The sequence below is a fragment of the Aulonocara sp. 'chitande type north' Nkhata Bay genome, linkage group LG14 (assembly GCF_057382095.1).
Source record: "Aulonocara sp. 'chitande type north' Nkhata Bay isolate Kocher_YH1m ecotype deep benthic linkage group LG14, A_spYH_male_GT1.1, whole genome shotgun sequence".
Lineage (NCBI taxonomy): Eukaryota > Metazoa > Chordata > Actinopteri > Cichliformes > Cichlidae > Aulonocara > Aulonocara sp. 'chitande type north' Nkhata Bay.
Window position 1 is genome coordinate 15790028 of NC_141357.1, and position 15926 is coordinate 15805953.

Consider the following 15926-nt stretch of genomic DNA (forward strand, 5'->3'; position numbering starts at 1 on the left):
GGGCATGAACCCAGATGCTGACTCTGCTTTTTTTTCCTCCTCCCTGCTGCTGGCCAAACACCTCCATCATTTATCCCCCCATCCGCACAGATAAAATTACAGCCTGACCTACTACAATTACCAGCACTATTCTTCTCTGCACAGATCCAATCCAGGCCTTTTTTAAAGACTGAATCTGCCCAGCAGTGAATAGACCAGTAGTCTGTCTGGGTCAGGGTGATAGGTGACGGTTTGTGTGTCTGTCTGCAATGAGACAATTGGATTGAGTGTAATGTTCAGTTCTCTTAGAGAGAATAATTGTAGCTTTACATGAAAGCCCAGCAGGAAACGCACATATTCACTTTTTAAATCCCTGCACAGTTACGGAAAAAATGTGTTTTTTTGTTCGCATCCATTTGTCTCGTGCCTGTCATGTGTGGTGGACTCTGCAATGGTTGCTAGGACTAAATAGATCTATCCATGTCATTTAACAATTATTTATTAGATAACTAATAGTTAAACTAAAAAATATGCCTTTTGTTGTGTCAGAGGACTTTGGTGGTTTGAAAATTATTACCTGTGTTCATTAACAGTGCAACCCCCTCTGTCCTTACTTAGATCCCACTGCCAGACGCACTGCCAAAGCTGGTCCTGCCGCAGCACGGAGCCGATACGCCAGCCAGTGGACTCTGAACCGGCCACACCCCACCAGCTCCTCACACACCCTGACCACTGACTGGAGACTCCCCACTCCGCGTGCCACTGGATCTGTGGACAAAGAGAGCGACAGCTACAGTGTCAGCCCCTCACAGGATACAGGTAGAGCAGTGCTGTCCAGAAACAACATGGACTCATATGTAGCCCTTGGTAGAATTCAGGGTTTAAAGTTGGAGGAGGTGACGGAAATCGTGTTGCTGTTGGGAGATGTTCAAGTGTGAAGAGTCAGCATGAATATCACGTTGGCTTTTCTCTGCAATCCAAATCATTTGGGCTGCAGTTTTTTATTCCAAACTGCAGTTTTGGGGCGTACTCTTGGCTGAAGATTGCAGGGTACAAGTCCAACTTGAACCCACGCATTTTTTATATTTAAAACACATTAAATAATAAATAAACCTGAAAAGCACAGGAAATACGGCAATAATCCACATATATGATAAACCGTAGCTTTTCATAATACACCATTCTTTACAATAACTAAGCACGTGCTATACGATGTGTGACTTGTGACCCTCAGATCGCGCACGGAGCAGCATGGTATCAACAGAGAGTGCCTCCTCCACCTACGAGGAGCTGGCCAGAGCCTATGAGCATGCCAAGATGGAGGAACAGCTCCGCCATGCCAAGTTCACCATCACCGAGTGCTTCATCTCTGACACCTCATCTGAACAGATGACAGCAGGGACCAACGACTACACCGACAGCCTGACCTCTAGCACACCGTCCGAGTCGGGCATCTGCCGCTTTACCGCTTCTCCGCCCAAACCTCAGGATGTCAGCAGGGTCATGAACATGGCCGTGCCCAAAGCGCACAGACCTGGTGAGGATGTGGTGTTTGTCACGCCCAGCGTACACACAGTTCGTAGCTGAACCACCCTTTCTGACAGTAAACTGCATTTAGATGTACAGAAAAGCTTCTATATTCGTCTTCTTCATTAGGAAAACTCGTTGAGAGAATTTAACCAGAAATCTAAGACAAAAAATGTGGGCAGCTGCAATCATTTATGCCACATGCTTGAGACTGACTGGGTTGCTCATCTGAACATAGCTTAACAGATGTTGCAGAGATCCATTTGCTTTCATGTGCACCTCTCTCACCTGTGTGGTTCGCACAGGAAAATTTGAGCTACTTCTTCACCAACAATGTGAGCAAACATGTCCTGGAAAGATTTTTGTTCTCCTGTAGCAGCCAACACGAGCTACAACAACACGAGCTACAACAACACGAGCTACAACAACACGAGCTACAACAACACGAGCTACAACAACACGAGCTACAAGCCGACAGGCAGGTATAGTTTTGTGTAATGGGCAGAACAGCTAAATCACATTACATTAAAGATTTTCTCTAACCTCTCTAGTCTTTCAACAAAACCAGTGACTTTGGTCTCTTTGGTTTTTAAGCTGTTTTGTAAATGACCACATATTATTCTGCAGAAGCCAGTCAGTTCACTTTATGGCCACCCTCTGCTTTAATTCAGCTGCCATCAGCTTCCCATCCTAAGGATGCATCCCCTTAGTCTTCACCCAGCTGGTGCTAAGGTATTGTCTCATTAAACCAGTACAGAGCTCTTTACAGGCCTCCTGGGAGAGTAGCTCCTTGTTTTGGCAACTTTTAGGCCCTTAACAAAGCAACAAGAAGAATTCCAATATGCAGTTTTCCCTGCTGAACCCCGGGGAAGCTCGTCATTGTTAGAAAACAAAAAAACGTTTTACTAGTAATTGATACGTATGTTTTGTTGTTTTTTTTTAAACTCTGACTCCAAAGTTTTTCATTACTTCTGCAATTTGAGGTAGACCTGCTGTGCTGTGCTCTCTCCTCTCGGTTTGTAGTCTTACCTTACGTGACCCTCTGCTCCTCCTGGGAGATTTGCAGCTCAGTTACAAGATCTGGCAGTCCCGCTGCAAAGCTGCTGGCCACACACAGAAGCGCAGACATTCAAAAACACACACACGTATTCACAGCTCTTTTGTCATCCCCTCTGATCTCTGGGGCCGCAGATAATTAGCAGAGTCGAAGGTGTTTGGAAATTTAGGTCTGTGTTGTTGTTATTTTGTTTCTCAACAATAAGCATCCCAGAATCTTCAGTTTGACCTGACTGGGTTGAGGCCTCTTAGGCTTCATTATGTTTGTAACATTTATGCACAGGACGGCGGACTCGTATCACCAGTTTAGCGGAGAGAGAGGTCGGCTAAAGGCTATCAGTCAACCTAATCTCTATTGCCTATTGTCACTCGGCACAAAACGGCTCTTTACCGCCACACTGGAGACCTGTCAGTGTGATACCAGACTCTTTTCAGGCTGGTGTGGGAGCGCGGAGTGTTGAGACCCTGGTGTCATTTACATTAGTAATTGACACCAGGTCTGGTAGGTACGGCTTTTCTTAGCTGTATAAGCATTGTGTATTTTGCTGCCTTTGCAGTTAATGGACTATAAAATGACTACATGGTTTTCTGGAAGTTTACAGTTAACAAAGATTTATCAAAGCTCTATTTATTAGTAAGTTGTCTTGTAGAGTACAGAGAGAGAGAGATGCAAAACATTAACCAATCTGGCCAAAATTATTTAGAAACATTGTATGCATATTACTGTTGAATATGTGGATGCAGGATCTCTGTCACCCAGGTCACGGTAGTCCTGAGAGCTTGAAAAAAGAAGGGAATGGGCCTTCTTTTATTTGTGATGACGTGTCCCCCTCAGGATCATCTCCAAAAGGAGAAAGTCCCCAGAAGACCTTCCTGGCCAGTTACCTGGGACTGAAAAAGCCTCTTGAATGAGAGTTTAAATGTTTTCAAAGACCAACAGAAGTCCAATTACAGGGAAATAGTGCTATCCAAAGCACAGGTGAGCATGGAAACTGGATGATAGGCGTAGTTCATCACTTATGGTGTGCACTTGCCCAGGACCGCTGGCGTATTAAACTTCTTAAAAGACATTTTTAATGCCATGTCATGCTTGCTTCTGCAGGTGTAGCCATACAGACGTGAAAGCAGTATCGATCTTTCCAACAAGCTCTTAGAAGAGAGTGACTTTCCCAAAATGCCAGACAGCTCATTTAAAACATCTCCACACTTGTAAATTCTAAAAAATACAGACCCAGTGTGGAGGTTGTTTTGCTTGACTGTGGGTAAATGACCTGACTTCAACCCTATATTTGTCTCTATTACACCTGAGTGACATGAGCTCACCTAACCTGTCCATGCAGGGGTCAAAGGTGCTGCTTTCCACTGGGCCTTTGCAACAAATCCTCTGGATTTACGGGGCCATGAGCAGCAATCGTCGCACAATCAGCTTGTAAATATTTTGCGCGTAGCTCTTCCTTAACGACACACATAATATCCTTTGCAGAAGACTACAGCGATAAGGCAACAGACACTTGCACAGATTAATGTGTTTGGCAGAGAGCTGCGGTTGTATCGTGGCTACACATAACGCCCCATTACTGAACGATCGGAAATTTACTGGCTGATGAATTTTCAAACCACATTTCTAATGAGCCCCCACGGAATCACTTAAATCTATATTTAATTCAATCAACACTCCTCCTCATTCATCATCTTTGGTGGCACTAATAGGGCTTGTTATGAAACACAGTAAATTATTCATTCTCCCCGTGAACCCAGAAATCCATTCTCCAAGGTCACGTTGGGCTGAAAGTGCAAACATGACCTCGGCTAATGCTGTGCAGGCAGGAAGTGTGGGTCTACATATAGCGTATACTTCTGTGCATGTGTGGGCCGAGTACATGTGAGTGTGTCAGTGTGCGTGGGAGAGAGAGTGCATGCGTTGAAAATGTTATTTTAGCGTTAAATTGTACACGTGTTGAAATGTTGATCCCTGCTCCCGTGAAACATAAACGCTCCATGACTAATGAAACAGTGCAGGTGCTGCTCAGCTCATCAAGTGTTCAATCTCGCCGCAGAGCACCCAATCTGGTAACCTGACGCTCTTTTGAGATTGGCTTGTTTGCTGTGTTAAACATGTAATCCACTCAGTAGAATGGATACAATAGCAGTAAACTCGCTGAACCCAAAGCGCCTCTCCTAATCCAACACCTCACAGGATTATTTAACAATTGACAGGACAGCATTTAGTCAAAGTTTATCACTTGGTCAAGATATTAAATCTGACCTGCTTTATGTGTCCACAGGCCTTTGAAGGTTCTTCTCATTCCTGCAGTGAAACACTGAGAGAAAAGTGCAAATTGACAAATGAATGAATGTCATACATATATGCCGGTGGCAGAGACAAAGGCCATAACTCAGTTTCATCGCTTTAAGAGGAGAGAGCCACTGCATCCGTCCCTGACAGTGATAGCAAAGTTAACACTGTAATATTCACTTTCCTATTACATTATCTCCTGCACACTTTTCCCAATACCAACTCTTAAATTAAATAGATTCACAAATAGCGAAGATTGGTATTACATTAAAATAATAGTCGTGAATCATAATCCCGAGAGGGGCCCAAGGTGAGAAAATGTACCGGCGTGAATGTGAATTAAATATAGATTTCTTTTCCGGCTCTGTGCAATTAATTTAAACTGAGGGGAAGGAAGAACAAGCAGGGAGCCCAGAAAGTAGCTTCACTGTTTCAGGGCAAGCAGAGGCATCTCTTAAAATCAGCTTATGTTAAATGATATCTCAAAGATTTCTTTATTTCCTCCTCACTGAAGCAGTGCCTTAGATTGATTTAAATACCCCTGATAGCTGACAATAAATAACGCTTCCCAAATCGATGTCTTCAGCAAATCAGCAAATGACCGCGTGTAATCTTGTGATGAAGAAGCCAAGGAGAATTATCACCCGACTCTATTGCCAGTAGCTCTGCAGAGCATTTTAATGGCTTTCACCTCATTGCTTTGGTTTATGGTGCATAACATAACTACTCATTAGTCCCACTGGTCTTAGCATTTCCTCCAGACACAGAAGCTAAATGATTTAAAAAAAACATCCTGACACCCATTATAAACTGTCTCGCCCCCCAAAACCGTTAGAATCTATGTAATTGAGCATTTAGCAGCTAGAGATAGAAAAGACAGATATTTCCATCATGGGCAGAGAAAAAGAAAGCTACCCAAGGTTGGTAACCCCACTGGCAACCTCCGGTCTCTAGAGAAGAATATGCAGATGGTGAGTAGTTGCTGAAGTTTTCTGGGTGAAATTGGTCACAGGAACCCTGGGTGCTGCACCTTGGTCTCTACCAGATTATTTGCATGGAAAACACAGATTTGTCTGCAAACACTCTCTAACTAACCACCTAGCACCAGCCAGACTAGGAGAACAATTCACCTTCACAGCCTCAGCACTGAGACCAACATGATTCAAAAGGTGCAACTCCATTGCAGTCCTCACTTCTTCATTACTGCTTTGTGAGTAAGTGACGAAGGTGTTTTCCAGACATGTCAGTGTCTTCAGTACAAACTGTGGGCAACTGCAGCAATCTGCAAGCAACCAAGCAACCTCAAGGAGGTTTGGGTGTAGCGCTGCATACTTCTTTGTGACCACTTTATAGTATTAGCAAGCATCCTCCTGCTGTGGTTTCTCATTAACCAGTGGTTGCCATGCAGTCTCCAACTGGTCTTTAGGCCTCTGTGAGTGGGACATTAGTTAGTTTCACAAACACCTTAGAAGCTGACAGCATTTTTAGTCTTTTTGCTTGTCTCCTGTGTGTCACCTCCCAGGAGGAGAGCTGGTCCACTTGCCGCCTTACCTCCGTATGGACTTCCTGTTGAACCGCGGCGTGCCTCTTCCAGCCCGAGGTGGGGGCGTCAGCAGCAGTAGTGGCAGCAGCAGCAGTGGAGGTGGTGCTGGAGCAAGTGGAAGTGGTGCCGGTGCTACAGGGGAAACAAGAGGAGGCGGAGGAGCCATGGGTCAGACCTGCCTGGAGCCCCAGAGGAGCCGTACCCTGAAGAGGCCACCTCCCATGGAACCCACCCCTATGGAAGTGCCCTCACCCAGGGAGGTTCAGCAGTGGCAGCCAGGAACTGCTTCCACCCTCCCACACAGGGATGTCCGGGAGAGGGGAGAGGCCCGTGGTGAGGTCCGGGGAGAGGTCCCTTCCTCAGGAGATCTAGCCCAAGCACAGGCTGCCAAGCTTAGCACCTCCCAGGAGTCACTGCTGGACTCCAGAGGACACCTGAAACAGAGCAACAACCCCTATGCCAAGTCTTACACTCTGGTATAACACTGGGACACAGAGGACTGCTTCAGACAACAGGACTACTGCAGACACACTGGAGGAGGAAGGACAAGAGGCAGACGAAAGGCACAGGACGGACAGTTTTCCACAACAGAAATTGTTGTATATAGAGCTGTTTCTGACATGCGTCTGAAGTGGATGCTTTTCTTTGAGTCTGTCTTTCTTTCTTTCACTCTTTTCTTTGTTTCCTCTCTCGCTCTTCTCTGTTGCTTTCACACCTTTCATTCTCTCACGCCTCGCTCCTCTTCTGATGAAATTTTCTCTCACAGTTTTTATTTTCTACTTGAATATTCTTTTATTCTAAAGTGACAAAATATGAGGATTGCCAAAATGATTTATTTAAAATTTGAGAAAGAGAAAAAAATACTATTGAATTTATATCAAGGACAATTATAGTCATTATTAATATTACTATTATTATATAAAACAGAAAATATTTAAAAAAGAAGAAGGGACAGGGAGGAGGACTCTGCAGGAGAACGTTGCTTTCTTAATTTATTTTTGTTTTATTGTCGCAGTGTGATGAAATCTGTGGTTGGGAAACTGAGGGGGTTTTTAGCACTACAAGGAGCCAACAGAGGAGAAGAGGAGAGACCCCAGACGTGACCGCCAATGCTGACCAATCGTAATGTTTTTCAACCTTTCTGACGACTGCATGGCGACTGATCCAATGACAATTAATAGGAATGGCTGGACATCCCAAAAAAAAAAGAAGAGACAGAGAAAGAGAATTTTTGTCACACTATGAAATTATACAATGTGAATATATATAAAGAGATCACTTTTATTTGTGGATATTATGGGGAAAATGATTTGGTTAATAAAGTCCTTAGTCATGTTTGCACACATCTGAGTTTGATTTATATTTCCAAAGATCAATATCCCTCCTTTTTCTTTAACCTGGTTGTTCTTATACTTTCCACCTACTTTCCTAATTTACCAAAAAAGGGCAGCCATATCTGGTAATATCTAAAAGAGGTTTGATCAATGACCTCCTGATGGCTGCAGCCTGATTTTCTGCATATTTAACATCATTTTGACAATCTTCAAAGTTTTTTACTTTGAAGATTGTTCCTGGAAATGCATTAGTGTGCAAAATCCAAACACTAGTGCATCCAAAATAGATTAATAATTAAAAAAGTAAGCTTTCCTTTACCTTTTGTTTTTTGTTTTAACTTTGGTAATAACAGCTTACAGTTAATGAAAATCTGAAATCCTGTATCTTAAATTATTAAAATGTTTAATTTCCAGTGTGAGTAAATTACTATTCAGACAGTGCAAATACCTTGTATCACTATAGTTCAGTACACACAGCTGTCATTGGGGAACAATGCATCGAAGCCACAGAAGTTGACTGCTGAAAATATTAATGGAAAGTTGACTAGAAGTGAAACGTGTGGTAGGGAAAGGTCCACCGGGTGCAGGGGTGTTTGCAGCCGTGACAAGATTGTCAAAAAGAACAAAACTGTTCCACTTGGGAGAGCTGGAAACTGAACACAACGCACACAAAAGAAGAGACTCACAACTAACCAGGAAGTAACAGAGCAGAAATGCAGACTTTACACAGAGACAAAAGGTAAACAGACAGAGACGGTGACAGGACTGAGAGAGGCAGGAAATACACAAACTAACAACTAAAACTGTCAAAGAACTAAAGGCACAGATAACTGAGGTAAGGAAAGCAAACCGCAATATAAAGAGAACAGAAAACAACATTACAGAATAAGATTGATGAAAAATACAAAACTAGAGAAACTAAACATCTCAAAACTCAAAACCACAGTCCAAGACCCACAGAGGTTGCATTCGAGGTGTATGATCTGTCAGACATGGTCTAGGCTTCTGGCTGGAAGCTGTGCAATATCAAACCCGCAACTCCTCCCAGAGTTAATTTATTTCGTTTGGGGATAGTTGTAGTTTGGGAGTTTGTAAGATATTTATATAGCCATCGCCATTTGAGGAAAAGACCTTCATCTAAAAAGCTGCTGGCAGTACAAAATATAATTAAACTGTAAAGGAAAAAGTTGAAAAACCATTAACAAGTAAGTAGGAGATGAAAGGTTTAATGATATCTGGAAAACAAATCCATAAGTTGCTTCATTTGTATACTCATACAGCAGAAAAAAAAACTGAATTAACGTTTACCTTTTGCATTGATCGGCTGACTGTCCGACGTCACAGTGGAACCATAACACCGATCATCTGACAGCACTTGATGTCCATTGTTAACCTGAACTATTCCCAATTTTGTGTGAATTACCAGTTACTGTGAAATCCATACATACATCATATCATGGCAATATGCAATTTAGAGATATCTGCCTGTAGAAAGGTAGGCTTAGTACACTAAACTAAAAGTAACACAAAACCACTTTAAAGAAATCTTAAATTTTTAAAGATCATTTTTTATTATTATTCTCTTATTTTTCTTATTTTGTCGAAACATTTCTCACCAACATAAGCATCCACAAAAACTGAGCTGAAGCACAAAAATACACACATCATTACAAAACAAACACGTCACGTTTTACAGAGGATTACTGGTGTGTAGAAGTTGTTTGAATGCAATGAATCGGTCTCTTGAGTGTGTCCACACGTCAGCGGGGAGCATGTAACAGCGAAGAACAACCTTGGCATGGCACAAGCATTAATTAAAACAGGCTTGTGTGGATGCTCGGCGTTGGTTTTGATCAACAGATGGCACTGTGCAGTCACTGAATCGAGTCCTTTTGCTGATAACAAGCAGTGAGCGTGTGGACTTGGAGGAGGTGGAAAAGGATGGTTCAGCACCAAAACTATTTGTGACAACCTGGAGAGAAACATCAAGGGCAACCCAGCATCCATTCCAGCGTGTGTCTGCCATTTGCAGGAGCACGCCACCCCGAACACTGTGAATTATTCATGCCAGCGCTGACACTGGGGGCTAGATCAGGTTTACACTGTCACAGTGATCCCCACGGTGCCCCAAATGTGGATGAGACAGCAGAAGCTGGGAAAAGATTGCTTGCACCCCAATGAATAACCACACACACACACACACACACACACACACACACACACACACACACACACACACACACACACACACACATTATGCTAATCCTTGGTGGTAAATCGATGCAGCTGAAGTTGCTTTAAGTTGTTCTGTTGCTGTTTTATTCTTCCCTTTATGGTGCGTACATTTGTCCATTCAGTGCAACACAAAAATGATCTGCTGCAGGCTCTGAAATTGGCTACCAGGAAAACTTCATGCAGTTGCTATAAATGTTTGCAAGGAAACGGTCACACTGGAAATCAAATTTATCACCGTGGGCGAATGACAATAATTGCAGTTTCTTTTTTAAACCTGTGGACTCCCTTCGCTGGTGTGTGGTATTATAATAAAGATAGATTGCCCACCTGCACACCAAGAATACTTCATGCCTGTTCACTTGCCCTCATACATTAGGAAGAAGTAGGACTGGGGTGTTAGTGTGTGACTTGCCTCCTGGCTGTGGGCCATTATCGCGCCTCCAACCACGCTCAGCAGCCACAGAGGGAAACTCTGAGATAGTGGAACGGGATGAGGAGGTTTTAAAGCTAAAAGTGTAGTGCAGTGGTTTGTAACCGTTCTTTCTTTTGCTATATGAATTCAAGTAACCTTTAAGCAACACTATGCATACACTTTTAGTTTAGTTAGCTGTTCTATCCATTTATCTCTTACTTGTCTCTGACTTTTCTGCTAGCTTGCTTGCGGAATAATTTCAGATTCAATATGTGGGTATACTTTGTGGGGAAAAATATTGTTTATTTTGAGCAGCAGAATTTGCCGTACCGAGTAGACCTCTCCCACGGGAATGAGGCTGTACTGTATGACTGCTAATTTTCAGAAGGAGCCCTTGTGTGCTGTGGTGCAGATTTTTAGTAGATTTCTTCTAACTCTCCTAGGAGGATACCATAGCATGATGTGCACTGTCAGTGAACATACGAGGTTAGGAACAGTCAAGAGAGCTCCCAGGTGGTTTTCATAATGAGGTGCCTTAAGGGTTGGTAGGAGACAGGGGTGCAATTTAGAGAGCATGAAACGGAAGGAAATTCCCCCGGAGTTCTCAGATTGTTCCCACTGTGTTTATCTCTCCGAGGCCCATTATTTTTCTTCTCAGTCTTGACCTCCATCTCGCTGCTCTGCCTCTGTATTGATCCTGCAGCGTCTGTCCTTGTCTTCAGTGAAGGACTTGAAGAGCACAGTATTTTTCTGACAAGAAGATTATTTCACATGGGTTCCCTTTGTCATCTCAAGCAAACCAGTGGACTTTCAGTACTTAACGAGTTAGCTGTGGAATTGTAGGCCAACAAATACACTTCAGATGTTTACACACTCTCATCGTGGACATGAAGTTCATGGTAATTTTGGGCTTTTAATCATTTTTTTGAACTCTTCTTCTTCCGAGGTAGAATGATTGTAGAGCATACACCTTTAAGGTCTAAAAAATAATAATAATTGAGTGCATAAGTTTAAATTTATTCTCTAATCCACACTGATTAAAAAAAAAGAATAAAATATACATACACCAGCAATAATGAGACATTGCTAAATGTCCCTTAGCAAGTTGCACCACGACCAGACACTATTGGTAGCAATCAACAAGTTTGGGTTAAATATTATATATATGGTAGATTTAATTTAGACTGGTTAGTTTCCTGCTAAAGACATGGTTAATAATAATGCAAATTTTGTTTTTTCTTTTTTTTTTTGCCTGTCCCGTTTGGCTCTTTTGCCATCAGAATTGTTGTCTAAAGGCAAAGAAAGATGCCCAACGGATTTACTTTACCAAATTGACCATCCCAGCCTTGCCATAATGGTCCATTTGATTCACCTTTTATTGTTTATTTTATTTTCACTTACTGAATACGGGACAGACTTGAATGGGGGAAAGAAGGGGAGAAAGAAAGAGGGAAAGAGAAACAGCTGAGAAGAGGGACGGGGGAGAAGGGCAAAAGACAAAAACCAACAGAACGGGCAGAGAAAAAAAAAGAAGAAAAAAAGAAAAAAATGCATATATCAATCACCTGGATCACCTGCTGAGAAAGAAAAAAGAAAACAAGCAGAAGAGAACAAGAGTAATAGAATACACAACATCACAATGATATATGGGAATATGACAGTAAATACTAAATATTAAACATTATTGTGCAGCACATAAGATCAACAGAACACAGTGTGCTTTGAGGTAGGAGCCAAAAAGGGTGTAGTTTGTGGGTGTGATCACCCGTGTGTACACCTGTGAGCATGGACGCGTTTGTTTTTTGTTTTTTAAAAGGTTCCTTCATGTAATGATCTGCTAGAGGGTGTGGGGGGGCCATAGCCCCGTCCTCCAGGGCATGAAGCAGGTATGGAGGAGATCAAAACTCCAGACATCCAGAGGCCCCCAGAACACAAGAGACCAAGGAAGACCAACAGAGGGGCAGCCGCGCCACTGTCCCAGAAAGAGCTGAGGAGAGTCCCAGATGAGGGCTCACTCAGCAGCCGCGGAGCAGAAGCCAGGGGGAGTTGCAGTGACGCGCCCGTGAGCTCCGCCGGCAGCCAGCTGCGCCTGAGTGACCGAGCCCCAGGCCGAGAGGCCGGGGGCACCCCACCTCCGAAGTGGCCCGAGCAAGCCCCAGGCTCCAGGCCCCGATAAGCGGCCGCCAAGGAGTGATAATAATGCAAATTTTCAATAGAGTTGAGGTCAGGGCTTTGGGAAAGCTTAACGCTAGCATGTTTTATCCATTCCAAAACCAGTTCTGATGTGTGTTTGAGATCATTGACCTGGTTGAACAACCAGTTGTATCTAAGTTTCAACTGTCTAGCTGTTGATTTGAGGGGAAGTTGAAGAATTTGGAGGTAACGTTTTCATTATTCTATCCATACCTCTGGCAATTAAACAGCCCAGTGCATGATGCTACCGCCACCATGCTCGACAGCTGGTACACTGGTCTTAGGTTTGAAAGCCTCACCTTCACTCCTCCAAACATAACTCTGGGCATAAAATGTTTCTCCAGTATGCATTTGTCTTGACCATGTGGGCAGCTGCAAATTTCACTCACTTAAAGGTGCCAGTTTTGGTGCTACTTTTTTGCTCATCAGTTTCCTGTTCATGGCGGACTTAAGCCTTGCAACTAGTAGTTAGTCATGAGCTGTAATTCGAAGTTTGTAGACCTTGCTCATGTCATGTAGAACCATAAGAACCATTTTTAAGTGATTTAAGTGGTACAGTGTACAATCATTCGACTCTGGGAAAAGAATAGTTCAAAGAAAAGAAGTGAGTGCTCAGGAAGTCACTGTAGTCAAGGACGCAAGCTGTTTGTTAGGTGGTTTGATAGCTATGATCCCTGTCAAATATCTGTTATTATAATGAAAAACTTAATACTGTCATGTAAAACATTACAGATTGCAAATGTTTGAACAATATTGATCTGTCTAAAGGAAGAGATCCTGTGTTATGGACTACTAAGTGATGGATGGTCTGATTAAGCCAAGTCGATGTTGTAAAAAGCTGTTGTAATTGCTCACAGTTAATTAGAAACTGGCAAAGAGTCATGCAATAAGGAGTTAGAGCTTTATAAACTTAAGGTTTGTTTCTCATTGAAGCAGCTATATCATTATATATATCATGAAATGAGCTTCAGATCAAGGTATCAATGTGTCAGTGTAGCTGGTGTCTGAAAGCATAATCCAGATGCTCCTCAGCAACACCAGCAACCCAAAGAACTGCAAATCTTTCAGAGAATTGCATCATACTTCATAATTTAATCATGGTGGTCTGCGAGAGAGGCATGTTGTCAATAATGTGTGCTTACTATGTCTCATGACTTTACACAGACTCACATCTGGAGTGATGTTTAACACAAATTTACTTTACTGTCCCCTCAAGTCAAAGGCTACTTGAAGTGCCCATAAAACTTCAGTGGAAGATAAGTGAATATGGAAAAAAACACAAATCAATAAAACCTCATAGATCTGTCACACTTATACAATACATACATGGGTATTTTTAGAAAACTGAGATTTCTGCTTTTATTTTGAAAACTATTTTCATTCAGATGAAAATGCCAAAAATTCTATCAAGCCAGAGCAAAAGGTGGTGATATAATCCTAACTGTACAGAAATGTTAGCCAATCAAAAGATGAAATACAACAACAAAGTCTGCTGTCGATACAAGGAGGAACAGGTGCGCACATGCAGCAGGGCCAGGCAAACATCTTTGTTTTCCTCAGTTTAAAAGCAGAGATGGACTTTCTAAAAATCTTCAACCTTAGAGGAGTTTTACAAAAATCTTTGTTCTCACTGATGTGTGGCTGAAAGGCCAGGATGCAGAGAAAAAGCTGTTTCCCGAAACACACACGCACGTGTGGACAGGGGCCTTAATCAGCAGAGCCTTTCATGAACAGCACTTTTTAGCTTTAACTGTAAAGCTAACTGAGCCAGACACTGTATTAGATAAAAGCATCTCTATTGATTTCTACGGTTTTATTTCCATATGTAAGAGTTTAACAACTGATTTATGTTTTATAGTTATTAATGCAGTCTTTTCCTTTCAAGTGCAGACAGATGTAAACTGTTGTAATTTTATGAGCTTCTGAGGCATATGCAGAAGCCAATAACACTCTGTAGGAGCAACATATGCAGCACAGAAACTCAAAGCTTCACACTGCTGATGTTTTTTTCCCTTAGCATCTATGAGATGTGACATCTAACTATTGATATAAACTGCAGTCTTCTCCAGGAGCTATCCTGAAAGATCACAAGTGGTATTCTGGGGGCATTAAAAGAATTAAAATTAAAATTATTTATAAAATGAAGAACTTTAAGCATTTTGATTTAAATTGGATTATTATGGCTTATAGTCCATGGAAATCAGAAATCTGGTATCTAGTAAAACATTATAAACACTGTATTTCTCACAGTATAGTTCAATACCCCCAACCTCAGTCATGGTGAAGACCATCCAACACTTGTCCAGATAACGGTCATCAGTGAGGAGAGTGAGGGAAGGTGATTCCTGAAAAGCTGGCTTTTTGCAAAATGCTGTATCAAATAATATTAATGGAAAGTTGCCTGCAAGGGAAACGTGTGGAAGAAAAAGTTGCACAAGCAACAGTGATGATGGCAGCCTTGAGAGGAACTGACCTGTTTTTCTGTTTTCCAAAGTCCTCTCTACAGATGACAGTGAAATTTCAATTTCATATTGAAATCAAGGCTGTAGAGTCTGGAGGAATATGAGGTGCTTGAAGTCCAGTGTGAAGTTTGTGCAGTCTGTGGTTATTCGGGCTGTTGTATCATCTGTTGTTGTCAGTGGTTCTTGGTAATGTGTGTTTAATCAAGTCCAAAGTCAACGCAGCCACACACTGGGAGATTTTAGAGCGCTTCATGCTTCCATCTGCTGATGAGCCTTATGGAGATGCTGGTTTCCTTCTTTGGCAGGACTTCACACCTGCCCGCAGTGCCAAAACTACTACCAAATGGTTTGCTGATCGTGTTATTATGTAGAGAGAAATTACTTCACATAACCACGATATGATCTACAAACATAAAATAAGATTTACAAATGTGTATAATCGCTTTAGTGTAACTTTGCATAATCGCAAATGTGTGTTGCAACAACCTCCTGTCAGCGAGTGAAACATCACAACCCTTAATTGAACTGAATTGAATTGCACAGTTTTCCATGTTGTTTAACATGTATTTACCCACTCTCACATGCAATGATGTGTGACCATATGCACAAACACACACCACCTAGCTCTCTCTGGAAAAAATACCTGCTCTCACACGTACGTCCTATTAAAACAATTACTCGCTTACAAATTCAAGATCACTGAAAGGAAACTAACTACTGCATCTTTATGACTGATTCACAAACTGCTGTGAGAGCAGGCAGGCTCTAATTCACACACGGAGCGATTTCAGTGCAAGTAAGCTGTGTGTATGAAAGGCCGACTACACAGTGAGCATTTACATAATTTCCTTAGTGATTAATAAAGTGTTCGGATTCTGATATGCACAAA

At 42.2% G+C, this 15926-nt stretch overlaps 1 protein-coding gene across 4 annotated transcripts in view; it reads left to right on the top strand.

Annotated features, from left to right (window-relative positions):
- dscamb (Down syndrome cell adhesion molecule b) overlaps nucleotides 1-7744 on the top strand; it is a 134405-nt gene extending 126661 nt beyond the window's left edge. For all 4 annotated transcript variants that reach the window (XM_086261168.1, XM_086261169.1, XM_086261170.1 and 1 more), the window contains exons 31-33: nucleotides 598-798; nucleotides 1214-1516; nucleotides 6381-7744. In XM_086261168.1, the coding sequence (XP_086117294.1) occupies nucleotides 598-798; nucleotides 1214-1516; nucleotides 6381-6883 (1007 nt within the window). In that variant the 3' untranslated portion in view covers nucleotides 6884-7744. The remainder of the gene's footprint in view (nucleotides 1-597; nucleotides 799-1213; nucleotides 1517-6380) is intronic.
- Nucleotides 7745-15926: the final 8182 nt, after the last annotated feature.